Genomic DNA, 14688 nt, shown 5'->3' with positions numbered 1-14688 from the left:
AGATCCATGTTTTCTGTAAATGTGACACTTGAAAGTATTTTTATTTAGTCGGCATAGTATCTCCTTGCAAAAAGGCTGGCTGCTTAGTTTCAAAATATTAATTGACTTTTAAACTATTCCATATTGCATTAACTGGCTTTTTGCTATGAGGAGTTGACTGACTTATTAGGAAAATTGACAAAGCCCATCCCTGTCTGCCTCCTTCTACACTTCCAAAGTATTCTTCTGAGACATCTGGCTTTTAGTGTTTTTTTCAAGCTATGTCCCAGTTGTTACAGCCATTTTCTTTAGTCAATTTTCTTTAGTTATTCCCATGGAAATTATAGAGGTGGCCTGCCAGCTGCAATCCATGATTTGATGTCACGAACCTTGACCTTTCTGACTTTCTAAAGTATACTTTTTCATTATTTAGACTTAATTTGGCTTGGATGGAGGCATCATGTTCATTTCAAGTGATATTTCTATTTTATTAGAAAGCTGGAGGTATGTTTTACAGCTAAATCTCCTTCCTTTTCTATTCACCACAGAGATTTCTGAAATTGTGATCCTGTTTACAAATTTCTTTCCTCCTTTCAGTCAAGTCTTTAAAGACACAAGACTATTTTTTGCAAGGTCTGTAGTACACTGACCCTTTTGCTACCTGCTCTGCTTTTAATGCCTGAGATTCTCCCTGCGGAAGGTGTACACAGGTTATTCATGAACTCTGCACATTTTTGGACAAATGTATTTTGATACCATATATGAAATAATTCACATATGGCACTGAGGTGATATTAAGTACCATGGCACATGTGAGCAAAGGGATTGAAACTGAGGTGGAACAGAAAAAGTTGCAACAGAGCACCTCAGCTCTCTGCTGCATGTATGTGTCACAAATCTGTCCTGCTAGAGAGCTGGGCTCTGGCCTTGAAGTACTCTGATTCCCTGACACCTCCTAGGGCCTGGGTAGTTTCTACAGCTATCAGTTATAGTATCTTCCAGAGTTAAGAAAAGTTAGTTAGCTAAATCTTAAAATTGTTTGAAATTGGATTTAAGCTAATCTTTTAATGAGCACATCTTCTTGGTTCCCAAGCTTGGGCTCTAGCATATAACAATCATCTTTTTTCTTTGCTGTATTTCATCTTGGCCGGTTTATTGCAATGTATCTTGGAGGTCCTTGACCAGTATTTCCATTAAAACTGATTCTAAATTCACCTGCCAGCATATAAAATCCAACTAAAACCATACATATATTTCATTTATAATGAGATCACCACATCAGAAGATACAGACAGACAAGATTTTGCTGCATTTTCAATAAAAGCACAGCTGTCAAGATAAAAATCATATTAAAAAATATCCCTGAATTACTGGTATCACTTTAGATGATTAAAACAGAAGAGAAAGTTAATAATCAAGTATACTTCAGAATATACTGTTTGAATATTATTTATATTTCACATGACTAGGGTGATGAAGTTAGTTGGACCATTCATTTTAAGTTCACTCTACTTATTTCCAATCCTGTTTAAGACACCAAATTATTAAGTCTTCTTAGTATTGAACTTACGCCAGGGGAATATTAAAAAAAATATTATTTTTTCAAAAATTATAAAAGACCATTTACAATTGGTTCTCAAATTCCTCTTGACCATCTCCTCTTATTTTAATCAGTATAAGAAACAAGGGAGATACAGACTTTATTCAGCCACCTGGAACTACACAGTATTTTCCCATCAATCTGCTCTTCACTGGTTTCCACCCCTCTGGAGGGAAAATCCTGGGCATGACTAAAAATACTGGGTATTATATTACACACCAGAACTTAACAGGCTCACCTTGTAGTTGTGTAATGTATGTCCAATAACATGGTTTCACTGACAGACTAAGATGTGGGTGATTCTGCACAGGGTTGATAAATGACTTCACTGCCATTAAAGTTTTGGTACCCCTGGCCCCCTCTGAGAGTGAATATCTGCAGATGCTCTTTTTAGCCAGGTGAACAATGCTCCAATTTAAACAGCATTGCAAGGCAGCAATGGTATTTATTCCCTGCAGTCTGCATCAGCATTGTCACTCATTGCCACAAAGCACCATGTTGGGCCAATAAAACATGGGGAAATCACAGGCTCACTGACGAGAGAACAATGAGAAACAGAGGCAAGCTGTTTCCAAGGAGTGTCCGAGCACCAAGAAGGTGTCTGGAAGACAACTTGGCAGAACAGCAGCCGTGTGATGGGACAGAGCAACAGTGTCACGGAGAACCACTGTGCCACCGCATGGCCCTTGTCAACAGCAACAGGACGTGCCCCAGCTGATGGCCAGAACCACGACTGCACTGCCGGGTCAATGCTGCGCAGCAAACTGCTGCATGCCAGGGAGGAGCGTAAATGAAGGATACAAAATAAGAAAGAGGACAGATTTTTTTCCAGCAAGTGGTGGAATAGGTTAAGTCAAAGTGGTTCCAAGAAAAAAAAAAAATTACTTGTGATTTAAACCGGTATGCAGGGAATTTTGATTTAAATAATTCATTTTAAAACTTACTTTTTCATCTGTGGTCCTTGGCTAGTCAATTCCCAGAGGCTGGGAATGCTCTGACAAGTTGATTTACAGCTAATTATAGTCTGCACTAAAACTGTGATTTCTTTTTTGTTAACCAAGAGAATACACTATATACATATTTAAGTAATGTCAGTATATTAATTTCAGATTCTGCTAGACAATGGTGAATGATGAGTCTTATTTAATAGACAATTAACTTTTTCTCGTGATTTGTGTCAAGTCACTTTCTGATGATGTTTTCAGGATTCAATTAAATTACAGAAATCTTGCATTTTGAAATAAACTCAGTAAAATAAAGGCAAGAACACTCAAGTGCAAGAAGCAGCTAATGAAACATGCTAAGTAATCCATTTCTTCTGTTGGAGGAACCTTATCTGTTGATGACACAGATATCACCAAAACTTTACTTTTGATTTGAAGGGCTCAAAATGTTTTTGACTCAACTCTAGAGGCTACTTCCTAAATTTCTGAATTTCTTCCTAAATTCCTAAAAGACTGCATGGGTACTCTAGCCCCTTGAGTCAATGCTGTTTTCCTGCTCTACAGTGTAAGACCTAAGTACTCAATCTATTTAATTTATTGAAAGGGAGGTGAAAACATAACATAAATGATCTCTTCATAGAAATACTCACAGGAAGGAATTTTGCAAGCTTGGCTCCTAAAATCTAGCAGAAAAACTATTTACCATAGCATCTAGAAACTGAAATTGGGTAATGTCAGACTTTAAGGGAAAAAAGGCATAATGTCAGACTTTAAGGGAAAAAAGGCATAATCTCTTTAAGCAGTAAAATAATTAACCTCCAAAGACTGTAATGGATTCTCCACAATGTGACATTCTAATTCCAGGTTAGATGCTTCTGTAAATACATTTACAAAAGTAATGGGATGGATCAAAATTGAAATTTAGTTTGACGCAGAAATGTAGAAAGTCTTGGAGGGCTCAGGCAAGGTGATCAAAACTGTCCTTTCTGGCATCACACCTAGAAATGGAGAGTGTGCTGCTTTCAGCTACTGCTTTAAGAATTGTCTTGGAAAATCCCAGGTCTATAGAGATGGGGCAACTGAGAGGTGTTTTAAAAGATTTTATTCTGTTATCAGAATAAAGGGTGAAACATAAGAGATGTTCAACTCAACTCCATTCTATCAGAAGCCAACCTATTTCCTGGTTACAATACCTTGCAAATGCTTTTCAGCCTATTAGCTTTTGCCACACAATGCTGCTAATACTTCTAACACCAATCACCTATTATTTTACCCCACATGGTCTTGCTATAATGCATCTTTAACAGTTCTAATTCTCCAAAATATCTGGTCTTTTTGCGAGGCCATAATTTGAAACTTGTTTCTAGTTCAATCTCTCTCTCAACAATGTCATCTCTATTCCATGGCCTTTCTAAGTCAGCACACCTTACCTCAGAGTTTGCATACACATGTACAAGACTGTGTGAGCTTTCAGTCAGATTTTGAGAATCCTTTACAAATCCATTTCTCACATCATGCAAGTTGCATGGTCAACCTGAAGAGAAGCTTCCAGCATGGGAAGACTACCCATTGCCACTGTATGGCAAGGCTGGTTCCTTAATCCATTTCCAAGCTTCCCAGTTTCAGGATGCATGTTATATTTAAGACAAGACTCGTGAGCAAATTACCAGTTTGCTCAGCAGTCTCATCCCAGCCACAGCAATTCAGCTGAACCCACCTACACAGCCTGAACTCATTTTTCCATGCTAGCAGTTATTTTCTAATGCTCTCACAGCCTTTCTGGCTCCCCTCCTTTTCTTGACATAAATGTGTTCTTCAATAATACGAGAATTCCAGAGAAAGTCTGAAGTACTACTTTTCCATTGGAATCAGCATTTCTTATTGGAAAGATGGCTGAGCTTCCTAATCCACACTCATCTTGTCAACCAGCGTGCCGTCCCAGTGTCTGTCAGTCTGCTTTTGGTCACAGCCAGCTTTTCCACCACCACAGAAAAGAACGTGTCCTTGAACACGAGGCTTCTCCAAACAAGGCTGCCATTAGCAAGACTGTGATTTACATTAAGGCAGACTTCCATAAATGCAAGCTCAAAAATAGAACTATGAACAAACAGAGCAGCTTCAGCTTCATATCTGCTCCATAGCTCCATCAGGAAAATATTCTGAATTACACAAAGAAAGTACACATTAAAAATAGTTTAAAAGATAGAAATGTTTTTCTGGCTCCCACAACCTTGCCCTGCTCTTCTTCCCAAAAGAAGAGGCTAAGATGTGTAAGAATCAAGCCATTCTCCTCCTAAGCAGGAGGATTCAACATTGCTTAATACTACTACTCAGCACTACTTAGCAATAGCCTCGGGGCAACACATAAGTACTGAGTGCAAAGAACTGTATCTCTTTTGCAAAGCCTTCCATTTCTGTCTCTCCCACTTTGCTGCTTTTCTGCAGACAGAACAGCACAATGCAATGAGAGATGAAGACCTGCCACTCTGCTGCCACAGCCACTTATCATTTAATTCAGATGTCTGCCTCTGTAGACATTTCCAAAGTAAGCCTACAGGCTGGCATTATTTTACGTAGAAACTTAACTATGTAGCTCAGCTCACCACTCCTTAGACCAGTCAGACAGAAAGCCTTTCTCCAAAGGCTGCTGCCTCCTGTTTCCCCTTTTAATTAAACATGTAACCTTACATAGGAACAGATCCTTCACTCAAAGGAAAAAAGGACATCACTGACTTCAGTGAGACCAGGACAGTAATTTGCTGCTACACCTACTGAAAAGACAAGCACACTTGACAGCTGAATTCCTCAGACAGTGTTAATACAGACTTGTATCCCCTGAATTTGGCCCATAATATCTAGACTTAAATTAAGTCTAGATAAGCTTCACAGAAAAAACAGAAGAAAGAAAAAAAAAAGAAAGACAAAGCCGCAATGATGCTTCAAAGCTTAGAATTTTTCAAGCCAGCAGCAGGTATGTTCAGATCTGACTCTATGCAGGATGCACACCTTTGCAAAGGAATGGGACACTTCTTAGGGGCATCAAACACTGATAAAGATTTTGCTAGGTGAACATTCCTCCTTCTTGTCCAGTGGGGAGGAAGACCAAAGCTCTCTTACTTAATTTGTGCATACCCACACACACTGGCATGATTCCTGGTGGCTTTCAGGTGAGAGAACAGTTTCTCTGTGTGGGTCCCAGCTACTCTTTACATAGCACAGATCCCCTCCTCCCTCCTCATCCCGTGAAACTGGCTGCAGTCCAAGCGCTTTCCTCTCCTTCCTTGTGTGTGCCACACCAGAGCGGCAGGCAAAGGTCACATCCTCCTGGACTCAACATAATATTGCAACAGGAATTTGTTTCCCAGCATCTACAACCCTCATCTGAAGCCTCTGTAAGTATCTCTTATTAAACTGGGCTTAAATGGCTAAGTATGCAGACAGCTTCATATGGCATCCATACCAATGCAGCTCAGTGGCCTCGCCACAGTGAGGACAGCACAAAAGAAAGGGAATAAACCCAAGGGCAGGAAACTGTGAACTAATACTAAAATGCTTGAGAGAATAAAGCTACTCTTTTGAGGAAATACTACCTCTTCATTTCTTTCTACATTCCTGTTTCCTTATCTTCTTTCCCCCCCGCCTTTTTTTTTTTTTTTTTTTTTTTTTTAAATAATGCTGCTCATTACAGTAGTTTTTATGGATCCTCCACCACCGAGAATTGGTTGGCAAATGGGTGGTTTTTACCTGGATTCCTCTATACTCCTGGGCAGTCAGCCATGAGAACAAAAAGAAATCACTCATTTCCATTAGTGGCTGGCAATGAGACTGCATCCCCTTCATCTGGATTTAGACTTCACTGTACAATCTAGTCATTTGTGAGTGCCAGGGCTTAATTACTGCAGTAACATGAAACTGCAAAACTTACAAAACTGAAGTATAAAAAGCAGCAGCCGATTGCTAAATTGTAGGCACGCCCAAGGGTGTGTGATATCCCAAAGCTCTGCTCCTGCCAGGGTGGAAACCCTCTGGAGACACAGCTTGGCTTGCGTGCAGCAGTGTAAATGTTTGGGTTGAGAAGCACAAACAGCCCTGCTGAAGTGCAGGTCTTCTCACTCTCCAGCATAATCTCCTTAGGCACAGAGAGAAAGGACAGTGATCTTCAAAAGCTTAGGGAATATTTGGATGACTTTCTAAAGGGAGAGTTCCCACCAGTTAAATACTCAAACCTGTTCTAAGAGCTGGAGACTTGTGTCTCCAGAAAGTTAAATGGAGGTTTGGGGAACAATACTGTAAAATTCATGATCATATTCAGATAAAGCTACTTTTAAAAAACCAAAACTAAACAAAAAAAAAACCCCAAAAACCGATCAAACCCCACAGAAACACAGGTTGTAGAGATGAGCAGTATATACACCCAGGGAACCTGCTGAGGATGCAGCAGTTTGGAAGGGAACAGGACAGAAGGGATACAGAGAATGCTCACTACATAAAGCAAGGGCATGTCTACTGTAGTGCTCACTTCTGGTCATTCCCCTTGAAAGGAATACTGGGGAAATCAAAACAATTCTGGCTTATGGAAGTTACTTCACTGGGAAATTTTCAGTTTACAAAACTGAAAAACTGTTTACAAAACTGAACAAAAATATAGTTAATTTTCTTAAAGGGAAAATGAATAAAAGAAGACATGATGTACAAATATAAAAATTGCTGTAGAGAGTTACACTGGGCACCAATTATGAATTTACTTTCTTGTAATCCACAAGGAAGTATTCAACAAAACAGAAGTTCAAAATAAATTAAAAAGGACTGTGCAAAATTAAAGTACACCTAACTAACATGCAAAAATCACTGCTAGAAACATGATGGGGAAACATGAGTGTTGGAGGACTGTAAAAAAAGATGGCTATTTACCCAGAAGAGTAAATACCCACGGTCAGCCAGGAAATACATGCAAGACACACTGTTGGAAAGCAGGCCTCTGAAAGAAAAGCCAGTTACTGCACAGGATGAATCTCCAAGAAAAAATGTCTGACAAATATAATTTGAAGGCAGGAAGTAAACTGCAGACACATCCTTTGGTTTAGAAATTACATAGATTAAAAATGCCTACAGACATCCAACAGTGCCTTGTGAGACAGCCTTTATATTCTGGTTAACAAAAGTAAAATATTCTTTGTATTTTCATCTGGAATTGGACACAGCATTACATATTTATCAATCAATCTTTCAGTGCTCACCTTTGAATGTAAATAGCTGAGTAGAAAAAGAAGTAGCAAAAAGAAATAATTCACTGATTTCCTAAATGCCAGCACTACTTCACAACAAAAGAATCTCTTCTTGCTTACAGATACCTATTTTGGCTTTGCTTTTACAAATCAGCCTGCCTGTAGGTCCAAGAAGTAGATTGGACTATGCCTCTTAGGACTTGTCCAGCCCTCTAATTCTGAAGGGGGAATGTTTTTCTGTTTCTGTTTTCCTCTCCCTGCTTCCCACTATCTCTTCTAGCATCCTCTCACTCCCCTTTCTGGCTTGATCTGTGTTACACTCCGCTATTAGAATGCCCATAGAAATGGGGCTGAAATCCCTGAAATGCTTCCATTTTGTTATGCCCCACTGGTTTCAGACTAGAATTACTCTTCATTCAGTTGATAAAGATTAAAAATTAAAAAAAGCCCTCAGAGAATTCACTCACATTTCCAGAGCATTCAGTAAAAGCACAGAGATGTTCTCATGGAATAGACTGCAGTAAGACAGCCCTTGTAGCAACAGTGGGACTTTGGTAGCTGTGGCTGCTGTAGTGGAAGCTTTCCACAGCAACGTTCTGTCAATGCCAGCTGGGATTATATCACTACAAACTCAGTCATTTATTCATTTATGCCCTGCTACGACCTGTTATAACTCTTGCAGAGGCAGCTCCCTCAATGTCATGTTCTCTAGCTGTGGATCATGACTCTTGCTGACATGCTCAATGAGACGCCTGTTTTTTAAAAATTCAAAAATCCAAATTAATAGTACAGGTATAAAATGACAGTAAATCAACAGCAAACGGTGACAAGACAAAAGTGCAAAATAATCTCTCATGTTAGAGCCGGACATCAGCTGTGGGCTGCCCTCCCTCCCCATTGAAAGGAGGCTTGGTGCTGTACCTGGGTAAGGATGCATACTGCCTTTCCACCCCCTCGAAGTGAAGATTGTAGGAGCTCCCATCTGGACCTTTTCCAGGCACCTGTGGAGAGGAGAGTAATTAGAGATGAAGATCAATTATGTAGCCCAGCTACTAACAATGCATCTCAAAACGATAAGCAGCGAACACATGATGCTGCAACTTGCCAAAATCAACAAAAGAAAGGCAGGGGCTCAAAGAAGCTTCAAATCCCATACATAATCTTATCGCTGCTAACAAGAAAGGCTTCTGTATCAAAGAAATGTTTAGAGCAGGTACATTCTTCAGCACCTTCCCCTCACGTGCCTACTAGCTGGGATACTCTCTCTTCTTCCCTGGCTGGCCTTTCTCCTGGATCCAGTAACATGAGGACATCATCTAACTAAGCACGCCCCTTCTGATTACAGTGGCATAACTATCTGAATCAAAGCTAACATCTTAGTACCAAGTCTGCTTTTTCCCCCCCACTAGCTTGTTTTGCTTAAGCATAAAATATGATACAAACAGGTTTTCTTTCATTCTTAACACGAATCCAGAAACTTTCCCTAACGCCGCTGCAAAGCTAAGCATCCAGCTGGGAGTTAAGTGCATTTATGATGCTCTGGTGCCATTTCAAAAGTGCAGCGTTAGTGCACTCAGTCAAAATGCCAGCGCTACTTGGTTTGTGTTCAAGATGGCAACCGGCATTGGCTGGGGAGCACAATTCTATCAGGAAGGCTCCAACCGGGTACAAACGGTGAACTTCAATGCTTTTAGCACACAGGAGCTCTCCCAATTTCACTCAATGCCTGCTGATGGCCCAAAGTGTTAAGAGCCTTGTTAAAATGGAGCTATTAGTCTTTTCTTCCCTAAATGGAGGAGGCTCTGACTGCCTTCAGTGTTTCCTACATTAGTATGTATTCCTATTCCGGTGCTGCTAGAATCAGCAGTTTTATAAAGCAATATACTAAGAGGCCATTTAAAATCCCCTTCCCCTTTTACAGATTAATAGCAGAAAGGAAGATTTAATGCCTTTTCAAACATTTTTAACAATTCATTAAAAAGAAAGTAATAAATCACACCAAGCTTTTGGCAAATGCCTGATTAGAAAAAAGAGAAAACAAAAATTAACATGTTTTTTGCATTCTACAGGTTAAAGTACATTTCCGTCAGTCCTGTAATTTATGCACAATACACCATTTTTACTGAACAGATGTATAAACCACTGCAATGAGAAAAGTTGTGCATTCAGGTGCATTAAGTGTTATCTACCTTTACGAAGCATTTCTGTGTACATTACATAAACTGAGTCCTACATAAACTGCAAAGAGAGGCAGTATCATTTGCAGCTGCTAGGCAGGCTTAGAAATTATTCCAGACAAATTCTGTTATGCACCTTGGCACTCATCAAACATCCAAGACACTTGTAAATGAAAATAATTATTTAGTACAGGCCTCTTGCAAGCTTCCTTTATCTCATTCAAAACAGAAAGGCATCCTCACAGAACTGTTGGCCACAAGAAAAAAACACCTCTGATTTGAAATGACCCATGCTTTAGCAGCACCTGGCTGTGGATGAGCAAAAAATAACAATAATTGCCCTACATTTCAAAAAGAGGGCAGTAGGCTAAAGGGATCATTCATTCTTTTTTTTCACCAGAAAGAGTAGCATGCAGAGAGACTTCACAGAGTCACTTAGGTGAAGAGTCACAGCCACTTTGGTTGTTCTTACACTACTAATTTCATCAGCTTCATAATTTCCCTTAAGTTTCCAAGTACACTGGTAAGAGAAGACCCTCCAGATTTCTCCTGTTTTATGAAGAAGAATGAGGGGAAAAGAAACAAATGTATAATCTGGTTTCTCACCATAAAAACATGCAGTTTTTTATGGTCTACCTGTGCAGCTTATGTGCATGAGTCTGGTAGTGGTGTGAGTTTCCTGCACTCTCACACCGAAAGGGACTAACAGCAGCCAGGCAAAAGAAAAGACACAAACACTCAGAACTGTGCCAGCATCAAGCAGTAATCGCAAAACTTATACCAACCACCAAAAGTAAAAAATATTTACATCACAAGGCCTATTTTCAGCCTGAAAACACCCCTTTTTTGATGATTTCCTGCAGACCAAATAGAAGGCAATAGCCCCTGCCAGGTCTGTTTGTATATATGATTTGAGAGACAGTTACCATAGAAACACCCTGGTGGCGGATACACAATTTTGCTAATTTGGATCCATCGAGCGGCTGAGTCTCCACACCCTATATAAAACCCCCAATGCACTGGAAAAGCATGCTCTGGTTCTGCACAGCTAATTAAAGGCTCAGCCATTTCTTCTGATTTTCCTTCTCCATCTGTCCATGCGACAGTAAAAGCGTATCGTCACTCAGCCTGGAGTGCCAAAATGGTGCCTGGAATAAAATACTACCCTGATGAAAAGAGAAATTATGAAAATAGAAACACCTTCTTAGTAGAAGTTATTTATGTTTCAGAAAGAGTCAAAGCAAAGGGTTCCTTTGCTGCCTTCTACAACAAACTAAGCTAAAAATCGGTGTGAAATGTACTAATTAGTAAGATCAAAATATTTCAAGTTCTCCTCCTTTCCTAAAACAGGACATATGCAGCTGGCCCTCAGTCCAGGTGTGGAAGTTTTAACACAGTTAATAATCCAAACATATTTAGGTGAAGAAACAGTAATCTTAATAAAACAGGATGAAAACCTGGAAGTCCTGTCAAAGCCAAATGGGTGGTGACCAAGAGGTGACCAGCAAGGGAGCTGACAGAAGGTGCAGTGCTCAGCTGAGTCCCTACAGATGCAGCTGGAAGAGTTTAGGAGACCAACACCCCAATCAATAGAGAACACAACAGCAAGTGAAATACACATTTCACATATATATGGTAGCGCATAACAGAAAAAATGATCCAAAATATGCTCCTGGATCTTCTGCTCATTTTTAGGGTTTAAATTAACAACATCAACTTAAATAAGTGGCATCATTATGAACAGTTCATCTCTTAAGAGCAGCCTCAACTAACAAGCAAAACATGAATATGCAAAAATAACGGGCAGAGATAAACACAGAAACAGCCATCATCCTATCAGTGCAATTAAAAGAGCAGCACACTTAAATCAAGGAAAGAAAACACTATCAAAAAACAACAGCAAACAATTCATGGAATGTAACTGTTGCAAAGTACTGGTATGGCCAAGGCCTTTGTGGAATGTAAAACAAATAAACTGGATACAAATATGAATCAAACCAACTACTATCTGGTTAGCAGAAGACAGTAAAGTCTTTGGCAGGTGGAAGAAAGGCAAGGCCTTGGAGAGCTGAATGGGAGAGCAGAACCTCTGTACCAGCAGGTTGTTCTCCTAATTGCCCCTCTGGGATTCCCAGTCACAGCAGTGGCCACACTCAGAGACAAGGTACCAGAAAAACTGGCAAGACACTGCCTCCATGTAACTCAATGCCTTCAAGGTCAGGATTTTCTGTGTACCAGAGAGGTGTTTTTTATACATGGCCAGTTAATGTTTCTGTTGTTTAAGTCTCTCTTTTTAGAAACAGTAATTTTCACTAGCTAACAAGATTTCTGTGATAGAAAGTGTCTCTTCAGAAAATATCCTGTGACACCTCTGCATCATTAATTAAACCCCTGCCAGTTCCCAGCAGAAGAATCAAGCTGGTAGAAGCGTAGAACTGAAGGACAGCATAGATCAAACCAGAAACAAATATCTTAGAGCATTCAAACATCTGCAAATAAATTTTAAGCTATAAATAGAGTATACCTGTGAGTGGGTGTCTTGAGTAAGTCTGGAATTTGCCTACAAGAGAATTCTGGGGTTGCAGAATAACAATTCTTTAAGGGAAGATAAAGGATTTATTTAATCCTGAAGCTCCTGACTATCTTGAAAACTGTACAGAAAAGTGCATGAGACTGTTTTTTCCCTGGGAGATCCAGCATTTCATTCCCCCTCACCTGTCTTACACTGCCTTTCTCTTGGAGCATTTGCTAAAGGCTACAATTCTAGCTGCTAGTAGGAAAGCCTCCCTTGCCCCTTCCTTATGGGTCAAGGTGCTAGGGGCTGGACAGATGTCGTGGTGCAAAAAATAACAACTATAGCAATGTTTTTAGAAGTTAAAGCTTCGTGAAAGCAGAATTGACTTTTTCTTGTGCATCCACACACAGCTCAGGTGAGAGTTACCACACTGCAAATAGAAATCAGCAACAACTCCTTGCCCCTACCAGCAGAATTCAGTAGGACTGTATTTTTGCCTGTGGCTCTACTTCTTCTCACAGATTCCCACCTGATTCCCTGCTCAAAGTCATCCTGAGTGAAGCCAGCACAACAAAAACCCAAGACCATGGATACTGCTTATAAGGAAAATAAATTATACAGAGACGTTTTCAGGTTGGCTGTCTCATAAAGTTGCAGTTGCTGTTCCCTCTCCTGCAGGTATTTAGACTTGCATACAGAAAACTTCATCATCACTGCAGAGGTCAGTTGGTTAAAAAAATTCTTTCAAAACTTAACCAGCTACTCTGATCAGAGTCAAAAGATTCCCACTGTTAAAAAGGAATAATATACAGTGGGTGTTGCATTCAGGAGTATTAATTCTTCACTCATATGCTAAGCATCACTGTCCTTTTACTTTTTAGCCCTTTTTTTCCTGACTTCTGAACAATAAGCCTCCTCCAAACATTTCAATTATCATTAAGATCAGAAAGAAAATTTGGACAGTGTGCTGCCCGCTAAGCAAGTAGCAGTAATATAACTCCTCAAGGCTGATGGGATTTTAGCTACATATTTGGGAATCCAGGGCAAAACACTGCTCACTCCACTTGAGCCACACCTGACTCATTCAGAATTATGGGAGATCAGGAGAAGCTTATGAAGATAGGAGTCCTGGGACTCCTAACTTTTTCACTCATTCAGTGTGTATGCTCAGAAAAAGTCACTTGAGCCTCTGCACTGTGGTTTTCTACCCATAAAAATGGCAGGATACTACCACTGTATTTTATATGACTGACATGCACTACAAGACAGGAGACACCCCAGGAAGGCTGCAGAGTGAAGCTTCTGCTCTGCCATCAATCCAAGTGCTTTGAAAATGCCACCCAGTTCTGCTTTTTCCCTGAAAGTCTGTGTATAAACATGACACATAGAACTGCTGCATTGCTTAGTGCATTTTTCAATAGTCTTGTGATCATCTGCTAAAGGACTTGATTCAGATGCTGGTTTGACCTCTGTTCTCAAAGCTCTTCTTTTGTCTGTGAGCGTTTCTAATCACATGGGTTGAGATTCAGCATGCCAGAAAGAGCTGTGGTATAACGGAATTTGCCCTTTAACCTTCAGGTCTCCCCTCTGCTGAGACACAGTTGGTTTTTGTTTTCAATTAAGTGAAAACTGAAGAAAAATGGAGAGGTAAAAGTGGATTTATTCACCCACCCTGGTCTCAATGTTTCATACACAGGTGAAGCATCAAAATTAACCCACTTATTTTTTGCATTTCAACTCTGCCTGGTTCTGGGAACTGCAAGTGAAATGTAAGAGCACAATTTGACTTGCTAACACTTTCTTTAGCTGCTGAAACAGAGGCAGGTGATGTAAGGCAGTGAACTGGATGGTCCATGGGAAATGGAGGAAGTTGATCGATGGGGTCTTCTTAATTCCTTACTGCTGTGATATCCTCATTACCCTACCCTCAGAGAACTCCAGCATTTCTACAGAAAGCCAGGTTTCTTCCACCCAGCTTTTTTAACGTTTTGCATCAAAAGGTAAAGATTAAAAATTCTACCACTGTCTACAATTCAAAAGAATTTTCCGATGTTTTCCATACATACACAAAGAGGGATATATTTTGCTTTCTTAGTTTTGCAATGGAAGTTGAAACAGTGATTTTGCGTTATTATAACACTCATCATTTCTCCCTCTAATTTAGATGGTTTTTAATAAAGCTCCATTGATTCCTCTGAAAGAAATCCCTCCTGGCAAAAGCAGAACACACACGCTGATTGCTAAATAT

General features: G+C 39.9%; 1 protein-coding gene across 4 annotated transcripts in view; it reads right to left on the bottom strand.

Moving 5' to 3' along the window:
- PARD3B (par-3 family cell polarity regulator beta) overlaps nt 1–14688 on the bottom strand; it is a 394458-nt gene that overhangs the window by 22461 nt on the left and 357309 nt on the right. For all 4 annotated transcript variants that reach the window (XM_041472994.1, XM_041472995.1, XM_041472996.1 and 1 more), the window contains one exon: nt 8670–8749. In XM_041472994.1, coding sequence (XP_041328928.1) covers nt 8670–8749 — 80 coding nt within the window. The remainder of the gene's footprint in view (nt 1–8669; nt 8750–14688) is intronic.

The sequence above is a fragment of the Pyrgilauda ruficollis genome, unplaced genomic scaffold, assembly GCF_017590135.1.
Source record: "Pyrgilauda ruficollis isolate IOZ18807 unplaced genomic scaffold, ASM1759013v1 scaffold3, whole genome shotgun sequence".
In the NCBI taxonomy this organism is placed as follows: Eukaryota; Metazoa; Chordata; class Aves; order Passeriformes; family Passeridae; genus Pyrgilauda; species Pyrgilauda ruficollis.
Note: the sequence above shows the minus strand (reverse complement) of the source record. Positions and strands in the feature narration are given on the sequence as shown.